A 27316-nucleotide genomic window follows, 5' to 3' on the forward strand; every position below is an offset into this window, starting at 1 on the left:
AAAGCAATAGCTTCTACACACATACTAAACAGGCTGTCTCTAGCCTGAAGAAAAAGCCACAACTGCTTGCATAAGGCTAATTTCAAATCAGATTATCAGATTCTGCCTGTTGAGAGATGACTTTAGAACAGTTCACCAATGCTTCTGAATAGATTATTATATCTTTATGCCGTCCATGCCCACTAGAACACTGGAAATGGAAATGGTGCTACTCCATTCGTCTTCCAGACTAGGGCAGAGGACATAAGGGTGACGATGGCATAGACACTGTACCATATTTTCTGCCCCAGACAAATGACCACTCAAATGAATAAATGAATGGGTATCTGAAGATGACACAATTTATAACAAACTCCAGAATCTTCCTTATTTCTCTAAATGTCTAATGTACCCAACAAGTAAGAATCATTCAGTCTACGTAAGAAAGATTCCTCACTGCTCTATCGACCTCATTCAATCCAAACATAGCTTTCAGATTTCCACTTACTCGTTCAATAATTATTCTCTAATCCCATCAACTCCCAACAAATTTATAAGTTGTCTGTTCTGCAGGAAAGAAATGAAACAACTTTGGAAGTTGTCATCTCAAAGGACAGACCATGTTAAAAGAGACTTATTTTATTTGGCAGTATAGAGTAAGTCCAAATTTTAATAGCTACCATCAGATAGTAACTGCTCAAGGAAAGAATTCCTTCAAATCTTCCCTTACTATACATTAAAAAAATTAATTTTGACTATCTGAAAATGTTAAAATGTAAGTTTAATATTTTAAAAAATTTAAACAGTCTTACTATGTTCCTCATGTACCTTAATTTCCAAAAGGTACATCCTACGTCACTGCTACATGGGCAAGGAAAAAACTCAACCACCTTAAGCTCAGGATATCTTTACTACGTTAAAATTCTATAGCTTATTCGATAGTCTTGGAAAATATAACTAAATAGGAATAAGCAATGCATTAGATGAAATTTTCTGAGCTCCCTTCTACCATTCTGGATTTCCAGTTTAAACTACCAGGGTAGAAAAATAAACTACTTTCACAGCTTATTTTCTGCTCACATGTAGTAAAAATTAAAAGTTAAAATTGTATAAAGAGGTTGAGGAAATGCAGCGTAGTGCTAGAACTCCTTTTGTTATAACTGTATGTTCTTACTGTTGCATCAGTGCTAGGATCAGCTCCAGCTTTCGTTGCTAGGTGACCAAACTCGTCTGCATGGCTGCAGGAAATAAGCAGCATTGCAAACAAGCCAAGAAGTGGCTAATAAAAAGAAATACCTATTATTAGTCCTTCTGTTTTACTGTACTTTTTTCCTTTAACATTTTTAAAGAAAAAACTTGAAAAGATGTTCTTAAATGTGAAAGCAGGATCCAAGCAAGAATCAAGAGCAAAAGAGCACCCATTCAAGGGTGTGTCTGCCTGACAAGGCTGTTATAGCTTAGAAAGAAATTCAAGAACACATTAATTCATACACCAGCTCATGGATGTACTTTCAATGCCATTTATATTTTTGATTATTTTAAGTTTAAAAATCTGGAAGCTGAAGGGTGCCTGGGGGGATTTAGCTGGTTAAGCGTCTGACTCTTGGTTTTGGCTCAGGTCGTGACCTCAGAGTCATGAGATCAAGCCCCTCATCTGTCTGTGCTCCGTGTGGAATCTACTTGAGATTCTCTGCCTCTCCCATCTCCCCTGCCCACACGCCTGCTCTCTCAAATAAACAAATAAATACAACCTTTTAAAAATATACATATATATAAACAAATAAATAAAATCTGGAAGGTGAGACAGAGAAGGAGTAAATAACTTTAATAAAACATTATGAAACTATGGAATCTAAACAGATCATCCTATCTCCTTGGCTACATCATGAACATACTGACAAACTGGTTAGTTTGAGGATTGGCTTTGACAGTTCACCATCCAAAATGAATACATTTCTGGAATAGTTTATGAAATTGTAATTTTTTTTTTTTAGTAGGCTCCATGCCCAGCATGGTGCCCAAACCCACAACCCTGAGATCAAGACCAGAGCTGAGATCAAGAGTCGGACACTTAACTGACGAAACCAACTGACGAGGCACCCCTGAAATTATAATTCTTGAGCAGACAGTGGTAACAATACATGATAAAATTCAGTATTTCTTTTAATTCTTAAGTACCAATTTACCAATTCTTTAAAAAAAAAAAAAAAAAAAAAGAAACCTCCCCCACCTACTTTTGAAGGAAAATTTGTGTATGAACCCAAAAATGTGCTATTGTTGCACCTGCTAAGCATCCAGTTAATCTGGTTTAGCAGTGAGGGACAGAGATAGACCACAAAGGATACTTAACAGGGAATCAAGAAACCTGGATTCTGGTTCCACTCAGTCTGGGAAAAGATACCTACTTTATATACGTACATACATACATACATACTTAACATACATCCAAAAGAGGTGTGGTTTTTAAAAAATTCCTCCCAATATTAGGATAAAATAATCAGAACTACTCCCAAACAGTAATAAAGACAAACAACCTAACTGAAAAAAAAAAAAAAAAAAAAAAAAAGGACAAAAAACGAGCAAGAAATTCACTAAAGGGAGAAATTCTGAGAGTAAAAAACTTGGAAAGATGCTCAACCCCAAAGATGATGATGGAAATGCAAATTTACACAACTAGCTAAATTAATCAGATGGCTGTGAAATATTCCAAAATATTTTAAGTCTGATAATACCAAGTGTAGGCGAGAACTGAGAAAAGAGAACTGTTGTTTAATACATGTTTGGTAGGACAGTAATTTACTATAAGCCCTTCAGGGAAAAATTTAGCAAACCTAGTAGAGCTGATTATGAGGCACATGGTCTCAAATGAAATAATCCATATTTGGGCATATACCAGCCAGTGGTGCCTTGCAAACTATGGCTGGAAAATAAATTCAGTAGTGTGTCATAATCAGCATTTGTAGATGCATTTCTAGATGGAGATGCTACCTTCTAAAACGTTCCATTCTGTCTTCTGTATGATATTCATATTCTTATGAAGGTTTTCAAAGTTAAAAAACAGGCAGGCTGTAATCTAACTACCTGTCACATTTGCATCCTTACCCCTCACAATTATTTTACATATTGTTTCACATACCTTTCTGCTCTGGTCAATCTGCTGTCCCAACTGCCTCCTTATCTGAACAGATGGCAGAAATTTGAGGAACTACTTTACTAATTTTCCCAAAGATGGCACATACCTCTTCCTACTCTAGATGCACAGGAGAGACATTTATACACACATGGGATGCCCAAGGGCACTCACCAGTTGTTAATTCTCTCAAGGAACTCCAGTTGAGGAAGTTTCTTCAAAGTCATAAAATCTTAAGTATTTACTCAGTTCTTCCATCTGCTTTCTAGTTCTTTGATCAAAGTTTTCACATCTGTATCTGTGGACAATGATCCCTATCTTAACAAGTGTTGCTAAAGACTAACTAAATATTGTACACCAAAATATCTACTGGGACTTAGCCACAGTAAGCTTTCAGTACAACAGTAGCTGAATTGGAGAACCAGGCCCTGCCATCAAATCTTCTGATTCTACATTGAAAAGAGTCTTCATTTTAGAAAACATTAAACAAAAAATATTAACAGGGCATTAAAAACCAAATTCATTCATTTAAAAATCACCTGAATACAATTACACACTGTATTAGGTGGCACAACTTAATGGGTATAAGGTCCCTTTTCCCTCTCAAACCAAACCTGACTTGGATGTTAGATCAAGTAAGCTATTTCACCTGCTAGTCTCAGGCAAAAGTGGGCCCATACCAACTCCAGGCCCAGTGGGATTCTCTGATCCTATCCTAAGATGAGACCTAATTGCAAAGGTCTAAGCTTTCTTCTGTGAACTAGACTATAATGCAAACAATTATCATTATCAACTAAAGAATGTCGTTTCAGTCTGCTCAGAGCAGAGTAAGAACAGCATAGGCCCAGAGCTTAGAGTAATCATGTTGTGTAACAGATGGCAAAGAAAACAGAACTTAACTCATCTTTTCTTTTGAGAATGATCTTTAGACTGAAAAAGACAAAACCAATATTGTTTCACAGAAACTGGAGCCGGATAAAAGTGAAGAGACCCAGAGAGCATCTAGCTGCTTGTATGAGTCGGGACTCTTGGTTCATACAAACAGTAATCTCCTTTGCCCAAACCCTGGATTTGAGGAAAGGCTCAGGTAACCAGGGATAGGTATGAAGGTAGCTGAACCTCGAAAGATGTTCCCTCCCCACCTCTTGCCTCTACTTCTCTCTGAAGAATTTTGTTTCCCACAACAGACCACATTCTTTCAGGGGCTACTAATCACTTCTAGGCATACATATTCCCAGCCCTTCTTCCCATAAGAGCTCTGAAGAGAAAGATCCTAAGAGAGGACTTTGAGGTACTCACCCTGGAGCAAACAACTGTGGCCAAGCTTGGGTAGGTCAGATCCATCCCCACACCATGCAACTGTGGCCAAACCCAGTAAGTATAGAGAATGTAGCTGTTCTTAGTCCAAATCACATAATTTTAAAACAACACCTTCCATCTTGACCACAAAGATAGGAGACCTTTACTAAATGCCTTGCAAAAATTTAGACACCTAGTCTACTGCATTTTCTTAGATTACTCGCTAGTAGTTCACAGAGAAGAGTTAGTTTGAACATGTTTTATTTTAGTCTTAGGGAATATGTTCCTGGCTTTTTAATCATTGCTGTCTTTTTTATAACTTTGTTAACCATTCCTTTTCAGTAATTCTAAAAATTCAATACTCAAAGTATATTATCAATTTCTCTGTCTATACTTCAGAACTCAACTTAGCTCTTTTTTTTAATCAGAGTGCATTTTTTATTTCTAGTCATTTCAATTTCCTTTTCCCTTCATTAACAGTAACATCTCTCTACTATATAAAGATTTATCCATTACATAATAACCGAAGTTTAGAGCTAGTATATACCTGATCTCACCCACTCTGTATCTCAGCTACTATTTAAGGCCAAATCCAACACCTTTTCTCCCGTTGGTATTTTCTTCTCTTCTTATACCCCAGTCATACCTACATAAAAGGCAGTTCCAGATGGCTCACCCAGAACTATCTTAAATATTCTATATTTTGCTTTTTATGGCATTACTCCATTTTTTAACAGTCAGCATTTTAACTCACCCATGTAGATGCTCCATCTACTGGCAGAAGATCAGTTTAGGCTGACGTTTTTTAAAAACTATTTTTAACACTTATTTCCCCCCTTAAAGCACTACCAGCCCTGCAATGGCCTGATTTCCTAGTGTAGCACTCATGAGTGAGATCTTTTTCCAAATACTGATTCACCACTTCCAAGCTATTCACCTGGGGTATGTTACTTAATATCTAAGTCTTAAAATGGGAATAATGTACCTGCAGCATGTAATATAAATATATGTACAGCACCCAGCTCAACAGTCAGAGCATGGTCAACACTCAGTGACAGCTATTATCTTCCTTCCTCTGACTTCTCCTTAGTCTAATTTCATCCTATTTAATGAGGTCATGCAAATTCTCTCCCTTTATATCATTCACTCCCTTTTTCCCTAACCTCCTTTAATCAAATCCTTAGGCCTTCCATCAACCCTATTCTTGATAAGGCAGCCAATCCAAAAGAGCCAGTCCTCAAGGGTCTTTCACAGGCGTCCAGCATCTCTGTTGTTCAGCCTCTTTCTTAGTACTACAGAAAACCACATCTCACTCTGCTGTCTGAAATCTTGCCTGTTCCAAGTCAAATTTTTTTTTAAGACTTTATTTATTTATTTATTTAGAGAGAGCATGTGTGTGGGCGGGGGAAAGGGCAGAGGGGGAGAGAGAGGAAGAGAGAAAGAGAGAAGCAGATTCCACAATGAGCACGACCCCAAAGATCACAACCTGAACTAAAAGCAAGAGTCGGACACTTAACCAACTGAGCCACCCCGGTGCCCCCAAAGTCAAATTTAAGATACCAACTCCACAACACTTAAAGAGCACAATAATCTTCCCTTTACTTCACAAATAGAGTGAATCCCATGCGAATTTATCTTATGTTGCCTCAGAATTTTCCCAGCTCTTTTATGTGTACAAGTAGCATTCTTACATGACCGAACTAGACTATACTCTTCTAAAGAACATGGCCTATGTATTTTGCTTTCAACTATCCCATAACAATGTCTAAATTTAGACAGTTTAAAATCTTAGCCCTATTTATTTCAACATAACACATACGTATTTAAAGCAGTAATGATTTTATTAACTTTTCTTACTTAGGAAGAAGTAAACTCAAGAAAACTCAAAAGACTTAAATACTGAAGTAAAAGCCCTAAGCAGGAGAGAATTCTAGATGTTCTTAACATGGAAGAGGAAATTAAAAATAGGCCAAGACATTGTTTTTACTAAAAATAATCTGCCACAGAATCCAATATCAGATATTATTTATTTTAAATAGTGATCATACTATGGGCCTCTGAAAACAGTCAACACATTAAGGCAGAAATCTTCAATAATTTTTTATGTTCACAAAATTAAAAGCCAGAAAGTGCCTTGGCTAACACCACAAATCTCTTTTCTGCTTACATTAAGTGATGACTAAAGAACTTTAAAACAAGCATTAAAACATTAAAGGACAAAAAAATCATTAAGCGTGTCAAAAATTCACTACGGTTCCTCACTCAAAACCAACCTCTCATAAAGGAATCACCAGCGTCTTTGCCCTTCTCTTGGCAGGGTGGGAACATAGATCCACAACAGGGTGCTGCTCACAGGCTGCTGGACAGCATTCCAGTTTATTACTCAAGTCTGTTTGTGGGACTTAAAGGCCTGGGCCACAATGGCTTCAGCTTCATCCTGTCAGCTCACATCAGCCCACAGGAGTCCACCCAGCCTTGTCACAACAGGTGGCCCTGGAAGCTTGTACAAATTTTCCGTCCAGACTACAAGTCCGTGGAGTCTTATATGACAACAGCCTACACAGAATTCCTCAAGTATGTGAGAAGCACAGTGTCTAGGTAGTTCTAGTGGGGTAACAGCTTCCTGTTACAGCTCAGGGTAAAGAGATGCTCCTACCCCAGAAAAGAGGGAGGTAGGAAGGGAGAAAGATGCACTGAAAGATGGTAGAGAAGGGAGTTAAAAGATCCAGGCTTTCTTCTGTGTCCCAGAACCATAATTCAACAAACACTTACCAGTATCAACTTAACAATGTAGTTTCATAGGATGGATCAGAAGAATCTGGAATCCAGGTCACCTAGAACCTAAACTACTTTCACAGCAACATAAAACCACACACAAAAAACTTTTTACTTAAAAAAGCCCTTATTACTTAACATGACAAAAATGTCCTCAAAAGAGAAATGAGTAAATTAAAATACATAATTAGGAACATTCACCTCAAACATACCCCCACCAAAAAAGCCAGAATGTAGATTATGCATTATGCATTCCCTTGGTATCCATTCTCAAAGGGATTCTTCTGTTTCTAGCACCAAATACACTTAAATGCTTTGTCTCAAAGATTAGCCAAAATACCTGACAACAATTATGAATATTTGTAAAGACTTGCTAGATCAGGAAGACATGCTTTACAAGTCACCATTAGTTAGGTGGATAAGAGTAAAAAGAAGGTTCTAATAATCTGACAGGACAATAGGCACAATCTAGGAAATGGGGACACACAGTTACCTATCAGTGACAGAACACAAATTTGGTGAATCGCTGGCGCCCATGCTCTGGATCCTAGTGGCCAGCAGTCCACACACTTGAGATATGGCTGCGGCCATCCTCACCTCTCTCGAATCTGGGATCTCTCCTCCGATACTTTCTCTGATTAGCTGCCATGAAAACTTCAGCTCTTCCCACTATCATGGCATCTTCTGGTCTTGCTGTCCCCACCCTCTGTCATTAACTACAAGCAGCCTGATGGTCAAGCAGATGCCTTCTGTTACCTCCAAGGGTTTCAACCATCAGAATCACCAGATTGCCTTGGTCACTGTCAGCCATCAAAACCTGAAGCTTCCTAGACACCACCTAGAGCAGCTGAAGGTCCCTCACCCACAGTGACTTAAGACCCTCTCTAAAGTGCCCCACCACCATTCCAGTGAGCCCTTAAGCTAGTACATACCAACTGAAGGCTTCCAATGCCATAGCCCCCAGAAGGTCTGATGCCAAAGCCACTTCCAAAGCTGTGTGCACTCTCTTGGGGTCACCAAACAGGCAGCACAACATCAAAGTTCTTTCAGAGAATACGCAATGCTTTCCCAGCCTTTGCTAGCAAATGCCATCACTAATCCAAAGATGGTGTTGCTGCTGCTAGGACTACTTCTCAGGCCTCTTTTGCCAAGTTGAAACCCTCAGCATTATGGGAATGGTGAAAGCTCTCTGAAAGGTCACTAACACTTCTGTAAACCACAGCTTACCCAAACAATCCTTAGAGCCCCTGCCACACACAGTCTGGCTACACTGTACCTGACCAGTTAACAAAACCTCCTTAGAAGCAGATAGTTCTGCCTTAGACTGCCTCGAGTCTAGCCCTTCAAGACTACTGCTCTACAGGGTAATTTCTAAAAGGTAAGCTTACCCATGAGTTAGACAAAGTCACCCCCTGGATTCCATGAGTTTCTGTTTACATCATAGCTACTAGTTCTCCTACATTCAGACTAAGAAGCAAATCTTAGGACTGGTTTTGCTTTTACAAAGAGCTCTCCCAAAAGTTCTTCCTACCTTCCCACAAGTTTACAATGTGTCAAAAAAAATCCATAAAAAAATAAATCCATAAACAATTACAAATTCTCCAATGGCTGATGTAGTCAGAGGTATCACACAGTAACCTTATGCCCTGTCTCTTAGGCCCCACTATGAACTCCAAGGGCAAAACTGGCCCAGTGCTAAAAATAACCACTTATAAGTAAACCACTAAGTCACAGATTCAAGAGATGTCACCAGAACAATCGCCCAACAGAAGTGGACTGGCCCTGCAGCTAGCAACCAACCCACTCACTCACACAGAAAGCAACAATGGAGAAAAGCAACTAGCATGTACACAGGAAGACAATAGTTAGGATGATGCAAGGGTGTTCTAATAACCCCACAAGAGAGACAGTCACTGCCAATGAACTATTCAGGAAGTAGGAAGTTACTTCTGTAAACATACTCTCTCAGAGTAGTTAAAGTTTCTTTGGAAATTTACTCACCTTGATACAAGGAACTGTAGTCATATAAACAAATGTTTTTATTTTTGTTTTTTTAAATAGCAAAAGAAAACTCTAAGAGTAATATAATAAAACCAAATCTGAAAAAGTTAAAGCCAGGATGAAAGGACTAGCATAAAAGAATTATTATCAAAGCAGTGCTAGGAGAAGACGGATGATGTTAAAAAAAATCCCAGACACTTCCTTCAACACCATACCTTATCAATGGCTTTTCCAACACGAGAAACACTGCTGTGGATGTCTTTGTGGTCTGAGGCCAGTTTTTGAACAGTGTCCTTTATTCTCTTACAGCATTGTGTCAAAACAAGTGAAAGTGTCCCTGATAATTCAGCATCTTGGCCTATAAAAAAATAAAGAAATAAAGAGAAAGACTGGTTACTGACGAAAGCAAACCCAAAGATGGCAAAATTCAAACAGGCCGTTTAGAACATGAAAGTTGGAAGAAAAGTGAAGAAAAACAAATATCTGCTTTGAAGCAGATGGTCACATTCATAGATAACATTTTTCAAGTGAATGCTAAGAAAGTTATCTTAATTTATTTTTTGGAATAAATAAGAAAACTTTACTATGAAATAAGCCACTTTTGTAATTACCAAAATAGCACAGACTGTGAATGATACTGCCAAGGCATTTTTCAGAAAATATGCCTTACTGAATAAACTCAGTTATCCCAACCACTTAAGCTGTTCAAGTCATTCTCAATACATTTTCATTGTTATTCAATTTCCTAAAAGAGAGATTTAGTCTAAATGCTTTATATTCTGTATAAAGAAGTAGAAAAGAAAACCCAACAAACTTCCGTGGATGCCATGTTGAAAGAGTGGATACAGCAGAAAAAGAGTTAACATATCCCCATCTATATGGCACAGTGAGCCATTCTTATCAGGGTTCCCCACCACCCTAACTGGTAAGAGTGGCTCACTATTCCTAAACTGTACAATGAGGCTCATGCTGAATTCCTGCTTTCCTTTTGAGACTCTGGAATTTTAGTATGTGCTACGCTGACGGTGCCTATATGATCAGTCCCCAGTGAACACCCTGAGCACTATGCCTCTAATGAGCTTCCCTGGTAGACAACACTTCACACTTGTTACAATTTGATGCTGGAGGAATTAAATGTGCCCTGCTTGTGCGACTGACACTCCGCTGAGAGAAAACTCTTGGAAATTTTCTCCTGCTTCCTCTGCACTTTGCCCCATGAGCCTTTCCCCTTGGCCGATTTTGCTTTGTGTCCTTTTTGCTGTAGTAAATCTTAGCCATGAGTGTGACTACATGCTGATTCCTATGCATCCTCCTAGTGATCAATGGAACATAAAGGTGGTCTTGGGGACCTTGATACACACAGTAAATCAACTGAAAGTTACTACAGTTTATATCATCTTTCCCAGCGCTACCTCCTCAGGAAAAGGAGAGAAGAAGGTGGGAGAAGAGTGAACATTTGTTAATTACCTCATATATCTACATATCCCCACCTGTGAGCAACAGGTCTGGCTTCTGAACTACAGCAGTGGTTCTTAAACTCAAATTTACATCAGAATCACCTGAAGGTCTAAGTTAAAACAAAGGAGTTAGACCTCCATCCCTTGTATTTAATTCAAGAGGTCTGGGATGGGGCTGAAGAATCTGAACAAGAACCACCCAAAATGACAGCAGCCCTAGGATGTCCATTCATCCAACAAATACTTATTGAGCAAGATACCTTCCGGTGAGCAACACAAAATAAGTCAATTATATATAGTAGAACAAAAGAGGGTATATTCCATTGGCGGGGGAAGCACTGTAAAAGAGATGGGGAGTGTATGTGAGCTAAACAATTATAATCTTAAACACAGTGGATAGGATAGAAAGCAGCCATGAGGATACTGTGGGGATGAAAGGTGGCAGAATTTGCCACTCCAAAATATGCTTCTTTGCCATAAGGATTATTTTGAGCATATTATTATGAGAAACAGCAGATACAGGAAAAGTTCTAAAAACAGATCAGAAGTCACCCTTTTGTAAGGGAAATTTACAATTATGAGGGAAATTCCATTCATAAGTCTCCCTCTCCACCCACGTAGAGAAGAATGGCTCTAAATCATAAGAAACTTATCAGTGAAGAAGGTTCAGACTTATATCTGCATAACAAACCTTTTGTTTACTGTGCATTTCCTGATAAACTGGCTTCCCCACCTTTCTTTCATCTTTAGCTAAAGATGGTACTTAAGCTTGAACTCTAAATCACTTGTTTGAGTTACTCACTTTTCTCTGAGAACCTCCCATGTTTACATAAAGTATACATGTTAATAAACTGTTTTTCTCTTGTTAATCTGCCTTTTATTACAGGGGTCTCAGTCAAGAACTCACAAGATTAAAAGAAAAAGTATTTCTCCTCCCTTTCAGGGGGAAAGCATTCCAGGCTGAGAGGATAAAAGCCCTTACAGGAATATACCAAGATTATTTAAAGAATAGCCAAAAAGCCAGTGTGGCTAAAGCAGATGTCTGGCAAAGAAAAACAGGAGGAGAAAAACTGTAAGAGATAATGGGGGTCCTGATCTTGCAGGGCGTTTCTGGCACTGTAAAGACTTTAGCTTTTATTCTGCATGAAAGGGTACCACTGCAAGGTTTTGAGCAGAGCAGGTACATAAACTGACACATTTTAGTATGGTCTTTCTGACTCAAGACAGGAATACAAGAATAGAAGCAGGAAGAGAAGTTAGGAAGCTGTGGCAGCAATCCAGGTAAGAGGGCAGTGGCTCAGCCCAGGGTGTAAGATGCGGAGGTGGTGAGAAGTGTCTGGATTCTGGATATATTCTGAGGGCAAAGCCAACAGGATTTCCAGACTGAGTATGAAGGAAGAGAAGGACTCCCAGATGATTCCAAACTTGTTTTTTTAGTTTAAGTCAAGTAGAAAGATGGAATTGTCTTAAATTAGAATGATAAAGATTAAAAGCTGAGCAGGTATGAGAGGAAGAGATAAGGAGTTCAGTTTGGGGCTTGTTAAACTTGATATGTAAGTAGTCACTTCAGCGCACATGTAGAGTGTGTTAGATTTATAAACCTGGAGTTCAAGAGCAAACACAGGGCTGGATATATAAATTTGTGAGTCACTGGCATGTAGGTGATGTTTCAAGCCATGAGGTGGCTGGGTGGCTCAGTCAGTTGAGCGTCCAAGTCTTTGTTTTGGCTCAGGTCATGATCTTATGGGTCCTGGGATCAAGACCCATGTTGGGCTTTGAGCTCAGTGATGAGTCTGCTTGAGATTCTCTCTCCCTCTTCCTTTGTCCCCCTCCCTGTCTTGCACTCTCTCTCTAAAACAAACAAATATTTAAAAAAATAATAAAGCCATGAGACTAAATGAAGACATCAAAAGAGTCAGTACAAACAACAACAAAAAAAAGTGATAAAAGATGGGAGTAACCAACTGTGTTAAGTACTCTGCTATGTCAAGTAAGATATAGACTGAGAACAGACCACTGGATTTAAAATGTGGAAGTTATGAGTGATCATGACAGAACAGTTTCTCTACAGTTTGAAGGGAAAAAAAAAAAACCCAGGAAGTTGTAAGGACTGTGAAGAGGGAATACAAGTCTAGTTCAGTGACAACCACTGGGAGATGTAAAAAGATAAGCAAACAGAAGATAGATACAAAATACCATAAGATACCCAATGCAATATGATGTAACCAAAATAAAAACTGTCCTCTTCTCTAGATACAATTGCACAAAGTATGTTTCAGGTGCTTCCAACTTCTAATAACATAATTTAGGCTAAGAGAAGACTTGGTAATTCAGGAAAAATTTCAAAATCTCTATAAAAGGTATTCCATACATACTTTGAGCCAAATGAATTTAACTGCTTCAGTAGCTCTACTCTGGTCATTTCTGTATCTAAACCTTACCTAACCTCAATACCTTCATCTCCTCTATGAACCTCTCTGCTCATAGATTTACTCAGTCTTCTCAATTCCTAATGAATCCTGTTCTCTCCACCTTTCCTCTAGCACTTAATTGAAACCCACTCAACAATATCATGTATAATTCCATCACCAGTATCAATTAGATATATAAGTCCTGAGCAAAGACAGGTTCTTATTCTAAACTAAATATTCCCGTCTTACCACATGCCTTGCACAGTTTTTTCTTTCTTTCTTTCTTTTTTTTTTTTTTTTTAAAGATTTTACTTATTTATTTGACAGAGAGACACAACAAGAGAGGGAACACAAGCAGGAGGAGTACGAGAGGGAGAAGCAGGCTTCCAGCTGAGCAGGGAGCCTGATGTGGGGCTCAATCTCAGGATCCTGCAATCATGACCTGAGCCGAAGGCAGATGCTTAAGGACTGAGCCATCCAGGCACCCTGCCTTGCACAGTTTCATACACTATTAATATAAGTATGTGGATTGACAGTAACTAAAGCAAGGAAAGAACAGTTAAAAAGAATGCCATATTTAACAAATGGTGCTGGAATAAGCAGATATCCACATGCAAAAGAATCATACCATATAAAAAAATTAACTCAAAACGGAATGAACACCTAAAGGTAAGAGCCAAAACTATCAAATTCTTAGAAGAAAGTGGGTGTATTCTCAACCTTGTATTGGACAATGGTTTCTTAGGTATGATACCAAAAGCACAAGTAACAAAAATAAATAAACAGGTAGAGAGATAGATAAATAAATAACTCCTAGAATGACAGAGAACTGTTACAATCTAACAAGACAACCCCATTTAAAAATGAGCAGAGGCAACTGGGTGACTCAGTCAGTTAAGTGTCTGACTCTTTGATTTCGGCTCAGGTCATGATCTCAGGGTCCTGGGATCAAGCCCCACGTGGGGCTGTGCACTCAGCATGGAAATCTGCTTGCCCCTCTCTCTGTGCTTTTCCGCCTGCTCACCTGTGCATTTGCACAAATAAATTCTTAAAAAATAAAAATGGGCAAAGAATTTGAACATTTTTTCCCCAAAGAGGAAAGACAAATAACCAATAAACACAGGAAAAGATGTTCAACATTATTAGTCAAAAGAAAAATGCAAATTGAAACTACTTAACACCCACTGGGATAGCTATAATGAAAACGATGGACAACAAAAAGAGTCGGAGAGGATGCGGAGAATTTAGAACCCTCACACATTGCTGGTGGGATGTCATATGGTGCAGTGACTAAAGAAAACAATCTGACAATTCCTCAGAAAGTTAATAATAACATATAATAACATAATAACCATATGAAACAGGAATTCCACTGCTAGGTACATACCTGAGAGAAATGAAAACGTATGTCCAGACACAAACTTGTATAGGAATGTTCACAGCAGCATTATTCATACTAGCCAAAAAGTGGAAACAATCCCAATGTCCAAATGGTGACTGGATAAATGTGGCATAGCCACATAATGGAATATTTATTCAGCCATAAAAAGGAACAAAGCACTGATACATGCTAAACACAGACGAACCTTGAAAAGACTGTGTTGATTGGAATAAGCCAGATACAAAAGGCCGTAAGTATATGATTCACTTATATGAAATCTCTAAATCCAAAGACAGTAGTAGATTCACCGGGGCCAGAGGCTAGCAAAGGGTAGAACTGAGAGTGAATGTTAATAAGTATGAGGTTTCTTTGGGAGTGATGAAAATGTTCTAGGATTAGATAATGGTTATGGCTGCACATTTCTGAATATATTAAAAGCTAGTGAATAACAGCCTTTAAAAGGGTGACTTCTATGGTATGTGAGCAATTTCTCAATCTTAAAAATCTTAAAAATGCAAGCCATAAGTCCTATCCATCCTAGCATGTTTGTTTCTACAGTCAGTAGACAACAAAGTAAACACAAGGTTAAAGAACAAAAAAGCAGAGGCCAAGCTGGAGGACAGAGGTCATCTGGAATTTACTAACTGAACTTCTACAACCCAACCTTGAAATTCATGGTATTTTCAAATCTCAGCAACTTAAATGTCTGAAATTTGGTGCTGCTGTCAATTCTTCAAGACCCTACACTTTTTGGTCTTTAAGTTTATAAAGGACAGATTCTAGTAGTGGAAAGTCAATTAATTAACATTGAGAGTTCTCAGTATGCCCCAAGGAAAAATAATTTCTATAATGTATTTGGAAGTATAAGAAAAGTATAATGGAATAATCTGAAAGAGAACCCTGGGAAAGCCCTGTTCAAAGAGAAAGATCCCACTAATGCATTTTCAAATGGATTTAGTGGAAAGCGGCCAAAGGTAAAAACAGGTTTAGAAATCACTGTAACAAGCAAACTGAGTGAGACCAAACCTCTAAGTCCTAAAGGGAGAGTTCTAATGTTCTTCTGATTTCTCTGTCTGAAAACAAAACCTGCTTCTAGAAGAAACTTTCTGTGAAACAAATCTAAATGGATTCATTTCCTAGAAATAAAGCTGGGGAATTACTAACAGCCTTCTCTGCCATAACTAAACTAGATGTGAGGTAAATGTTAGAATCCTAGTTGGCCACAGTGGTGGTCACTTTTTACCCAGGACGAAGTCCTGTGCCAACGGTGTCTTTTTCTTTTTCTTTTTTTTCCTTAAGAGGAAGAGAGAGAGCAAAAGAGAGTGGGGTGGTGGTGGAGCATCCCAAACAGGCTCCATGCCCAGCATGGAACCCAACATAGGGCTGGATCTCACAACCCTGAGATCATGACTGAGAACATTACCTGAGTTGAAACTAAGAGTCTGAGCCACCCAGGAACCCCCAGCTGTGTCTTTCAATGCAATAAACCTCCCTAGACTCATGACCTATCATACATGACCATGAAAGGAGTAGTTCTGAGGCAGTACTCATCCGTACAGTGACCACATGTACTTTTCAAGTTGTTTTTTTTTTTTAATTATTTATTGATTTATTTATTTAAGAGCGAGAGAGCGTGAGTGAGAGCACAAGTCAGGGGAAGAGGCAGAGGGAGAAGCAAACTCCGGCTGAGCAGGGAGTCCACTGCAGGGTTCAATGCCAGGATTCTGGGATCATGACCTGGACAAAGGCAGATGCTTAACCGACTGAGACACCCAGGTGCCCCAAAGATTGTGGGTGGTTTTTTTTTGTTGTTGTTGTTGCTTTTTTTTTTTTAAGAGTAGTTTTAGGTTTACAACAAAATTGAGGGAGGTGCAGACATTCCCCATATACCTACTACCCCCTCACAACAAGCACAGCCTCTCCCATTATCAATATCACCCCCCAGAATGGTACTTTTTTTTTTTTTTAAACCAAGAATGAGCCTACACTGACACATCATTTATCACCCAAAGTCCATAGTTACCTGAGAGTTCACCCTTGGTGCTATACCATGGATTCTGACAAATGGGTAACAAACAGCATATATCACTATAGTATCTTACAGAGTCTTGTCACAGCCCTAAAAATCCTCTGTGCTCTCTCTATCCATCTTTCTCCTCCACCTCACCCCCCACAACCACCGATCCTTTTGTCTCCATAGTTCTGCCTTCCTCAGAATGCTGTATAGTCAGAATCCTATAGCATGTAGCATTTTCAGATTGGCTTTTTTCATTTGAGTTAACTCCTAAACCATTTTTTAGAGAGCCCAGCTAACACTTCAAGCTCTGCCCTTGAGCTTCGCTGCCTAGCCATTTCAGGATCTATGTCCATTAGTTTCAAAGAAACAATAAATTGTTTATTTCCATAGCATCCTGGACTTCTCTATCAGAGTTTCACACTTGATTAGAAATATTTATCACCCTCATGAAATTACTTGAAGACAGGCAATATGACTGTTTAATCTTCAGTGTTTAGGCTCCACGCCCAATGTGGGGCTTGACCTCACAACCCCCAGATCAAGAGTCACGTGCTCTACTGACTGAGCCACCCAAGGGTCCCTAGTAAATTACATATTCTCATTTTCAACCCCAGCACTGGAAACTCTGGCACTACCAACACCCTGAACCAATACCCTCTGACTGCCAGCAGTTTCACACTCAGCAGCTCACTGATCTTCTATGCCCTTCCAGGATATCTCATGTGTACTACACAAAGCATTATGGCCTAAATTTTTCAAATACCAAATAAATAATACACACACGCACACACACACGCGCGCGCGCACACACCAATGTCCAAATAAGACACACTCATAGGATAGAGTCCCCCCAGTTATGAGTTACTTCCCTTTCCCAAATAATGACCATTTCCTTCCCTCAAAAATCTTAAATATATAGGTAAAGACTGGGGGAAGAAAATTAACAGGCTTGTGTTTTGAGCAGTTTCTGTGTTTGTAAAACAAAACTATGCCAAAATGTGTAAAAAAAAAAAAAATGAAATACATTTCAACTTTAGTACATAATGTGTTTTTATAAAATTATACCCCAAGTCAGAATGTAGGAAGATAGAACAAACTTACACAATGTAAGGAGTGCCCAATTCCCACAAAGGGAAAAAATTACAAAATTCCTAATCATACCTTGGTTTTATAAATAACTTTTCAATACAGCTGTATCATTTTGTACATTCATTCAATTATTTTCCTTTATAATCACATGGCTTAAGACAACCATATGTCCAATTATGTGACAAGATCTACTCACCATTTTGGCTCATCTAACATAATCGAGACAAAGATATTAAGACTGAAAACGATGTTCTCATCCTTACTCAGTGTTCGCATTTGCAATTTCATTTGCCACTTATTTTTAGGCTATCAGAAGGGAAGAAAACCCTCAAATAATTGTACGCACTATTAAAGAAAGATAATACTGCTCAAACTAAACAGCTGGTTGGTAGGCAGCACTATAGTGGTGTAGCTTGATACATCTGCTCATGGACAGATAATCAAAAGTTCTAACCTGGCCTATAAGAGGCAGTTTAAACATGTCAATTACACCATGAGTACACGCTGCCTAAGAGTCAACCACATGAGAGATGAGACCCCTATAATTAAGAAAACTCTATAAAAAACGGGAGGCACAACACAGGAAGGTGATTACCATGATGATTATTATTCAGATGTCAAAACTGGCTGAAAACATCACCACCTAGGCCTAGAATATTCTGGTAGAAACAAAGAGTAGCATTCCCTAGAAATCACTAAGACCTGACTTAACAATCTTATGAATATCATGGAGGCAGAAAAAATTTTAAATATCCAAGCTTACAAATATTACACATATTGCACTTGAGTTCTTTTGCATTATTAAAAGTTAACTCCACTTCATAAAATGGACAGAGATCTTAAATTTGGAATTAAGTAGAAAACAAAATGGCATGCAAGTTTTGAAGTGAAAGCAAAAAAATCCATTTAGTAAACATAATCCTAACTATACCTAAATGAAAACCAAGGCCTCCTAGAGCTATATCCAGAATTCATTCTAGATTAATTCCTTTTAAAAAAAAAAAAGTTAAAATAGAAAAAGTCAAAGGAAGGCTGTAAGGGGAAAAAGAATTCTACATTATCCCACTCTTTCTAAGAGGGGGAGAGCTAGAGGGAGAGAGAGAATCTTAAGCAGGCTCTCCAGCCCCCACCTTAACCAGACACAGGGCTTAATTTCACAATGCTGAGATCAGGACCTGAGCTGAAATCAAGAGTCGGACACGTAACCGACTGAGCCACCCTGGCTCCCTTATCCCACTCTTACATTTTTATAAATTTTATTATTTTATTTTATTTTTTTAAATATTTTAAAAGTAGGCAGAGAGAGGAGGAAGCAGGCTCCCTGCTGAGCAGACAGCCAGATGTGGGGTTCGATCCCAGGACCCTGAGATCATGACCTGAGCCGAAGGCAGAGGCCTTAACCCACTGAGCCACCCAGGCGCCTCAGATTTTATTATTTTAAAATAAATAAAATGAGACTAGACAAAGACAAAACAGGGGCAAAAAGACTAAAGTCAAAAGGAAAGGAGAACCATGATTTAGAGTCAGGTTACTGAGCGCTGAATGCCTCTGTCGGCAGTGTTCAGGGTACAGATCAAGTATGTTAGATAGATTAAGAAATTCAGGATGGGAATAAAAGAAGACAAAGAATAAAAGGGTCTAAGACTGATTCTAAAGAAGTTACTGGCAAGGTGAACACGGAAAAGACTGCAAAACATTAAAATAGAAAAACTTGAAACTTGAAAAGGTAAGGTTCATATTAAAAATAATAATAAAAGGACTGTCTCATACTGTGAGTGGCAAATTAAATTGTGGCCTGTTGGAGTTTGGGGCTTCTTAGGAGCTACTTCAGCACCTAGGACACAGCAGCTGCTCAACAGAGATTCACTTAGAGGAGGAAGCAAAAGGTACAAATACAACTCACTCGTTTTTTTCTAGGGGCAGTAGTAAATCACTGAAAACAAAACAAACTCTTTTCAGTATATTAATAGGTGCTAAATCTACAAAGCACAATATTTTGGGGGTAACCCGTGACCTTCCAGAACAGAACGCAGATTCAGACAAGTGTGTTCCGATCCACTGCACCAAATCATAGCCTAGGGTGCTGCAAAATCAACCATAAGGGGAAAAAAGAAAGAAAGTTTCTATTTAAAAGCTAAATTACATGGTACAGACTAATAGTGCTCCTAGAGCAGAGAGCTAGACCAAAATGACTGGCACAGGGAAGAAAGGGAAGGCTTCAAAAATACACGATGAGACAAGAACTGAGAGAGATGACAGAAGAAAAAGAGGATACATAGCACCAGCTTTCGAATGTCTGCTAGACAGTCCCACTTTAGAGAGCCTATTCATTCCCTTCAAATTCAAAATATAGAGAATTAATCTCGAGCTATCTCCTTCTGTATCTCTGAAATGAATGGCTCAATCAGGTAAGGTTTCTTTTAGTCTTTAAATGTAAATTTCAGACTTACAAATCAAACTCAGATTTCTACCTTCTCCTCTCATAAACTTATTTTCTTCCTGGTTCTGTAATTGTCTACCTGTCACTCATGCTCAAACCTTAGATTAAGCTTTGATTTTTCTGATGCTTCTCTCCCATCCTGCCAGATTACATCCACACACCACGTCCTGGTAACTCCTTCCCTCCGGAGATCCCATGCATGGGTCCCTGTACATTTCTACCACCACTACCCAAAGACAGGTCCCTCTTTCATCAGGTCTAAGTTGACACTTAACTAGTCATCTTGCCTCTAGACAAACTGCACTCCCAACTCTAATCAACCTAAATGCTGCTAACTGGTCTCAAGATAATGTCCCTGTCCAGTCCCTGTTCAAAATGTACTCCCCACCCAAGTCATTCCACATCTTCCCAGTCTACTATTTTCCCTGTGACTCTAAAAACCCTGATTCCAATTTAATTTTAATTCTTCCATCCTACTTCTCTCTGGTCTGGTCCTTCCCTCTTCCCAGAATGCCTCCTGTATTCTCACTCCTCTGCACCTTTGTTCTTGCCAACCACCACTGCTGGCACCCCATCTTATCTTCCTACTGTCCACATTCAATCTCTGTTACTGAAACATGACAGGTTAGAGGGCTCTGTCTCAAATCCCACCCCTTCTTGCCTGTACCACTCAGTCAGCATTGGCCCTATCTATATGGCCTTCCATTACCAGGCACTGTTGCTTAAAAACACACCAATGGCATCTCCCTAACTGGACAGAAAGTTATTAGAGCGTGAGAACGATTGCCTGCCCTTTGTTAACTCCCACAAGATTATGCCTAGTTCTACATTTAATTGGCAATTAATAACTATTGACCAAGTGCTCTGAAGTTCAACTGAAATCTCACACACACACACACACACACACACACACACACCCTCAGCAGTTCTTTCTAAGGAAGGGATTCTTCTTTACTATTTCCCTGAACTGTTAGTATTTGTACCAACCAGAAGCACTGCTATTTATACTGTGCCATGGCCATGGCTTTTTCCCCCTCCCAAATATAAAAGTCTGGTCTCATTACCCAACTAAAGTTTCTTGAAGACTGTATTTATGTCTCTGGAATATTCCCTATGGTATTAGGCAGACCACAGGGCACAGAATGGTAACTAACATACACCAGTATAAAAGATACCTAACAGTCAAGTGTTTCCATAGTGCTTAACTGCTGCTTAAAGGCACAGACTTTAAAAAAAAATAAAAACAAAAAAGACACAGACATTAAAAATAACAAATATACCTTGTTTTCAGATTTTATTTTTTATTTTTTATTTTTTAAAGATTTTATTTATTTATTTGACAGAGAGAGATCACAAGTAGACGGAGAGGAAGGCAGAGAGAGAGAGAGAGAGGGGGAAGCAGGCTTCTTGCTGAGCAGAGAGCCCGATGTGGGACTCGATCCCAGGACCCTGAGATCATGACCTGAGCCGAAGGCAGCGGCTTAACCCACTGAGCCACCCAGGCGCCCCTTGTTTTCAGATTTTAAAGCCAGTTTCCATCTACTACTTACTGTTTTCATTCCCATAATTCTGTGATATAAATTCCAAGTTTATTGAAGAGGAAAGAGGTTAAACAAGATTATAGAACAAGTAAAGTGGCAGAGCAAGGACTCAAACTCAGATCTCCTGAGCTCAAGGACAAAATTTTGTCGTCTGCTCTCCAAGTGGGAGACTCACCTTCTTATCTCCCTAACTAGTTTCCATGTTCCTGAAGGGCTGAAGTCATGTATAATGTTTCTTTTAAGACATTCCTTACCTCCTCCTGAATACCTTCATGTAATCGATAATGAGATATTAAATCTAGATGGATCCCACAGATATAGCAAACTCATCAAAGAAAATACACAGCCAGATGCTATAACACAAAATGAGAAGAAAGCATTCAGGCTCAATCTTAAGTGTTAAAGACTTTGCAGTATAGCTTTATGGACTTCCAGAACAATGTTCTTTAAGAACCATTCTGAGCTGAGTCATAAAAATCACCAAACCCAAATAAGGTGACAGTGTTATTTCTAAAAGTCTCAAGTCCTGCTGCAGATTCTGGTGTCTGTTCTCTGAGGGATTAAACTAGCATCTAATCTAAAAGACCAGGCATTTCTGCCATTCTACAAACTCTTGAAGTTTTCAAAACAATGCCCAGTTTAGAGAGCATCAGGTCCCTGATACCTATCAACTTCTAGGGATTACCTGGAGCACAACGGGACTCCAGTATGTAGCTCAGGACCAGAGCCCTCTATAATTCTCCCCTATATCACATTTTGGGGTCACTTTCAAAGATTTTATAGCTGAAGAAGCAGGACCCCAAATAAAACAAGTCAGTTTTAACATCCCAAGTGAACAGTTTACCAAAACATGATTTTCACTATCCTAACAACTAAGAGACTAAGACTGGAAAGAAGGGAAATTTCTTTAAATACCCTAGTATTATATCATAGAAGTGTTGGCAAGTTTCTCCCTCACCAATATTATTATCCAGAGTTAGAAACTATGTAAAAGATAAAATAACCTTAGTAAAATGATTTTACTATGCCAAGCACACAAGCAACTTCAAGTAACTTCCCAAAGGTAACATGAACCAAACTGTATTTTTTTTAGTCTCCAAATCAAGTTGCACTCACAACTCATTATTTGAATCGTATGAATGTTATAGTTAGGAGGCTACGCAAAAACTGAAATAAAGTTTGGGATGGTCAAGAAAACATCTCAAAGGGGCACCTGGGTGGCTCAGTAGGTTAAAGCCTCTGCCTTCAGCTCAGGTCATGATCCCAGGGTCCTGGGATGGAGCCCCGCATCAGTCTCTCTGCTTAGCAGGGAGCCTGCTTCCTCCTCTCTCTCTGCCTGCCTCTCTGCCTACTTGTGATCTCTCTCTCTCTGTCAAATAAATAAATAAAATCTTTAAAAAAAGAAGAAAGAAAGAAAGAAAAACACCTCAACATTGTTTTGGTGTAACTTGTAGCTGCTCAATTATAATAGACATCTATCACTTTCGTCTGGGTACAAGTTTTCCTTTCTAGAACTCTCTCCTCTCTATGATCACATGGCCGTACATCTCCTGACATGGCCAAAGCATGTAGCCCCAAGGTAGCCAATGGACTCCATGCCCTGACCTCAGTTACTGATTCAGGGAGAGGATTATGACCCCAAACCAAGAGAGCACAGAATACTCCCTGGTAATTTTATGTTTGAAAATGCAGAAAAAAAGGTATGTTCCTGTCTTTGGGATCACTAGCAATATAAGAATGATAATGAACTCCCCTGGCCATCTTAGTTCCATGTGGAAAAAGCTCCTCCAAGAATGAACCAACCATGGAAAGCACAGTTGAGTGAGGAAGAGAAAAAGATCAGTCCTTATAACATCCTCTCTGCTTCTGGAGCCGGCTGGCCTTACCTCAGCCTATTTAGTAGTGAATCAATGAAGTCCATTTTAATTAAAACTATTCTGCCACCTGCAATCAAAAGAATCCCGAGTAATATACTAGTCTGAATGAATAAGATGCCAAATAACAAAAAATTGCCTCCTAAAAGAGCCTAGAAAGGAATGGCTGACAAAGTTAAATCAGTTTCTAAACCTAACTGGAAATGCACACACTAACCTATTTTTCTCACCATCTAAAACAGCCCAAGTAGCTTGCTAACTCATCTATTCTTCTCTTGGAGTATTTCAACAATGACTACTGTTATCCACCCGAACTTTTCTGACCTACTACTTATCTGCTACTTTCCAGACTAGATGTTAAATGTAGATACCAAATTTTATTCAATTCAAAATTTAAAGTCTTTCTTCTTTCTAAAACTAATGATATACTATCCAGTGGCTAACATAATAATAATAGTAAAAAGTAAAATAAATAAGTCCTTCTTTTCTCTCTCAATAGTGTCTTGTTAATATTTAGCAGAAAGTTGCATTGGCAACTGAGACACCAGATATTGAAGCCTACTCCAACTACACCGAACAATAAGGTTGAATAAGCAAACCACTGGTCTACCAAACCCTGATCCTTTAATACTCATTAAAGGATGAATAGACATTCAAGCCTGGTAGGCTGTGAAAAGAACAAGGACTCATATATATAAATAAGCATACTTTTCACTAAGTATATATAATATATACAACTCAAATTCTATAATGAAGAGTTATACATACCATATGACTCTGAATCTCTGTTTTCTGTCTACTAATAAAAACCATACTACAAAAATTAATTTAAAACGTGGCCACAATTTGCTTTCTCTTCCATGCTTAATTGCCTATTTACCTTGTCATTTGTTACCTTCAAATTTTAAAAACTGGAAGCAGTTGTGCAACGAGTAACTAAATTCTCCTTGATTCACCAAAGAAAGAGGGAGGATTATGGTTTAAATGAGTTTTACAACTGGCAGTCAGACCACAAACACACACAAAAAATGGAGTTTTGGAAGCTAATGCATGTGTTGACCACTCCTACAAATTAAGCTGTCTTTACCAACTTGTAAATTGCAATAAAACTAAACCTAAATCGAAGTAAGTAGAACTACATGTCCAATGCCTCAAAGTAAAAATGAATAATGAGAAATTATTATTTACCTGATTTTTCTTAAAAATTTTCCTGGAAGCTAGCATCTATGTGAAGTGGACAACTAGGTGGCCCATAAATAAGAAAGAGTAAAAGGGAGACTTCTTACTGGGTATCCTTTTTCTGTCATTTTAATTTATACCATCTGAACGATTTATCTACTCGAAACAAAATTTAAATTTACAAAATTCATTTTTAAAAAGTCACTGAGAATCATTTTCAGAAACTACAATACAGGGGAACCAGTGGCTCAGTCAGTTAAGCATCTGCCTTTAGCTCAGGTCATGATCCCAGGGTCCTAGGATCAAGCCCCGCATCAGGGAGCCCTGCACTGCTTCTCCCTCTCCCTCTGCCTGCCCCTCCCCCTGCATGCACACTCTCTCACTCACTCTCTCTCTCTCAAATAAATAAAGTCTTTAAAAAAATACAATACTACTCCCTATAATAGCCTAAAAATAAATTTTTTTTTAGATTTTTTTATTTATTTATTTGACAGACAGAGATCACAAGTAGGCAAAGAGGCAGGCAGAGAGAGAGGAAGGTAAGCAGGCTCCCCGCTGAGCAGAGAGCCTGATGTGGGGCTCAATCCCAGGACCCTGGGATCATGACCCGGGCCGAAGGCAGAGGCTTTAACCCACTGAGCCACCCAGGTGCCCCTAAAAATAAATTTTTTAAAAGGAGGCTCCATACCCAGCATGGGCCTTGAACTCACCACCCTGAGATCAAGACCTGAGCTGAGATCAAGAGTTGGATACTTAACTAACTGAGCCACCCAGGGGCCCTTAGCCTAGAAATCACATTTTTTTTTCTTTTTTTTTAAATTATTCTTATTAGCAATAATCGCGCCTCGGATAAACCTCATTGGCTACGATACTGCCACTGCGCAACGCTGTTAATTATTCTTATTAACATGTAATGTATTATTTGCCCCAGGGGTACAGGTCTGTGAATCCTTAGGCTTACACATTTCACAGCACTCATCACATCACATACCCTCCCCATGTCCATAACCCAACCACCCTCTCCCTACTCCCTTTCGCCTACAATCCTCAGTTTGTTTTGTGAGATTAAGAGTATATTATGGTTTGTCTCCCTCCCGATCCCATCTTGCTTCGTTTTTTCCTTCCCTACCCCCAAACCCCCACCCTGCCTCTCAAATTCCTTGTATCACGGAAATCACATGATAACTGTCTTGCTCTGATTGACTTATTTCACTCCACATAATATCCTCTAGTTCCATCCACATTGTTGCAAATGGCAAGATTTCAGAGAAATCACTTTTACAAAATACTGCATACCCTTGACTCCTACAAAAATTGTAATTTTCCCATGTCATAAATGCTACCCTTTCTAATCTCCATTTACCAAATGTGAAATTAGAGTATCAGCAATATGTGATATATAGTTCTTTTCTGTTCTCCCTCCCACCACAGAGGTGCTAATGAGAAACAAAATATATTTGCCAATAGGAAAAAAAAATGCTAAAAAGCATATAAACAATCACAAGTCAAATCAGGAACATTTATCCATACTATCTGCCTGTTAAGTGAGGGTTACCCAAGGTGTGGTTCCCACAACACTGATGTGAATAGTGATTTTAGCTGTATGTGAAATAATATTTTAATAGTTATGAATTTGCTTTTAATAGTTTATTATACCTAATACACCAAACTTACGATTTCACAAATATCAGTGCCTATCATAAGGATAAATCTACTTAAGTGAAATCATGAATCCATCTGAAAAAATAAGAGCACACATGCATGAGTGAAATCTGAGAAGCACTAGCGCCTTACCCAAATTGATCAAGGGCACACCAGCAATGATCACCAAACAGCATCAACCATATAGAATCTTAAATCAGACCAAACTTCATGTGCACATGGAAACTCACTGAAAAGCTGGTACAACTAAGTGACAACAGTGCTCTCCTCCTTCCTAAGAGTTGAGAAAATTAAGTGAACTTGAAATTTAATCAGAGCAACTAAAGGTAAGACTCAGAGCTTGGTACAATCCTTGAATTTCTGGCAAATTAAGCTTAAAAATGGTATCCCTTTCCCAGCCCAAACACCTGAGCACAGACCTTTCATTAACTGTGGACAGTCATCTCCAATCCCTTTTACCTCAGATCAGGCTCCAGATCACTCTCCCATCGTCCAATCTACCACCCTAAGGTTTCCCAGGCAAACCTTAGGCCTTAAAGACCTTAAACCTCGGACCTGAAGAAAGCCGTTAAGTCAGCCTCTAGAAGAGGAATGAATCAGGCTTCCACAGAACTTCTGTTTAGTATTTTCTGTGATTCTTTACTGCCCCTTTGCTCTGCTACACTGCCCCTTTATCACCAAACCTCCATGCCTGGCTATGACTTAGTCAAAGCCTGCATTCTCCCAAAGGTATTTGAATTAAGAAAAATGCATTTTTAATGAAATAATTAGGGAAAGTTTATATGAAAGAATTTCAGGCTACATAGAGGCAATTCAGAACAGATGAAAGAAATGTTAGGGCTCACTACAGGACTACTTCCAGGCCAGTTGCCAGGCGAGCCCCCTTTGAGCACTTTCACAATCTGGAATAAAAGTAGTTAGAGTGGAAATGGGTTGTCAACAGGCTTACCAATTAATCTTCATTTACGTATGATGTTTCCACCACAAACTATTCTAACTGTCCTCATTTAGTATAGTCCTTCACTCGCTTTAGAAAAAAGATACTTCGGGCGCCTGGGTTGCTCAGTCGTTAAGCAACTGC

The 27316-nt window shown here is 38.9% G+C and overlaps 1 protein-coding gene and 1 pseudogene across 4 annotated transcripts in view; both read right to left on the minus strand.

Moving 5' to 3' along the window:
• Positions 1–27316, minus strand: part of RMND5A (required for meiotic nuclear division 5 homolog A) — a 64008-nt gene that overhangs the window by 32941 nt on the left and 3751 nt on the right. For all 4 annotated transcript variants that reach the window (XM_047744898.1, XM_047744897.1, XM_047744896.1 and 1 more), the window contains exon 2: positions 9400–9542. In XM_047744898.1, coding sequence (XP_047600854.1) covers positions 9400–9542 — 143 coding nt within the window. The remainder of the gene's footprint in view (positions 1–9399; positions 9543–27316) is intronic.
• On the minus strand, positions 25263–25462 carry LOC125110113 (uncharacterized; annotated as a pseudogene).

This window comes from Lutra lutra, chromosome 9 (assembly GCF_902655055.1).
Source record: "Lutra lutra chromosome 9, mLutLut1.2, whole genome shotgun sequence".
NCBI lineage: Eukaryota > Metazoa > Chordata > Mammalia > Carnivora > Mustelidae > Lutra > Lutra lutra.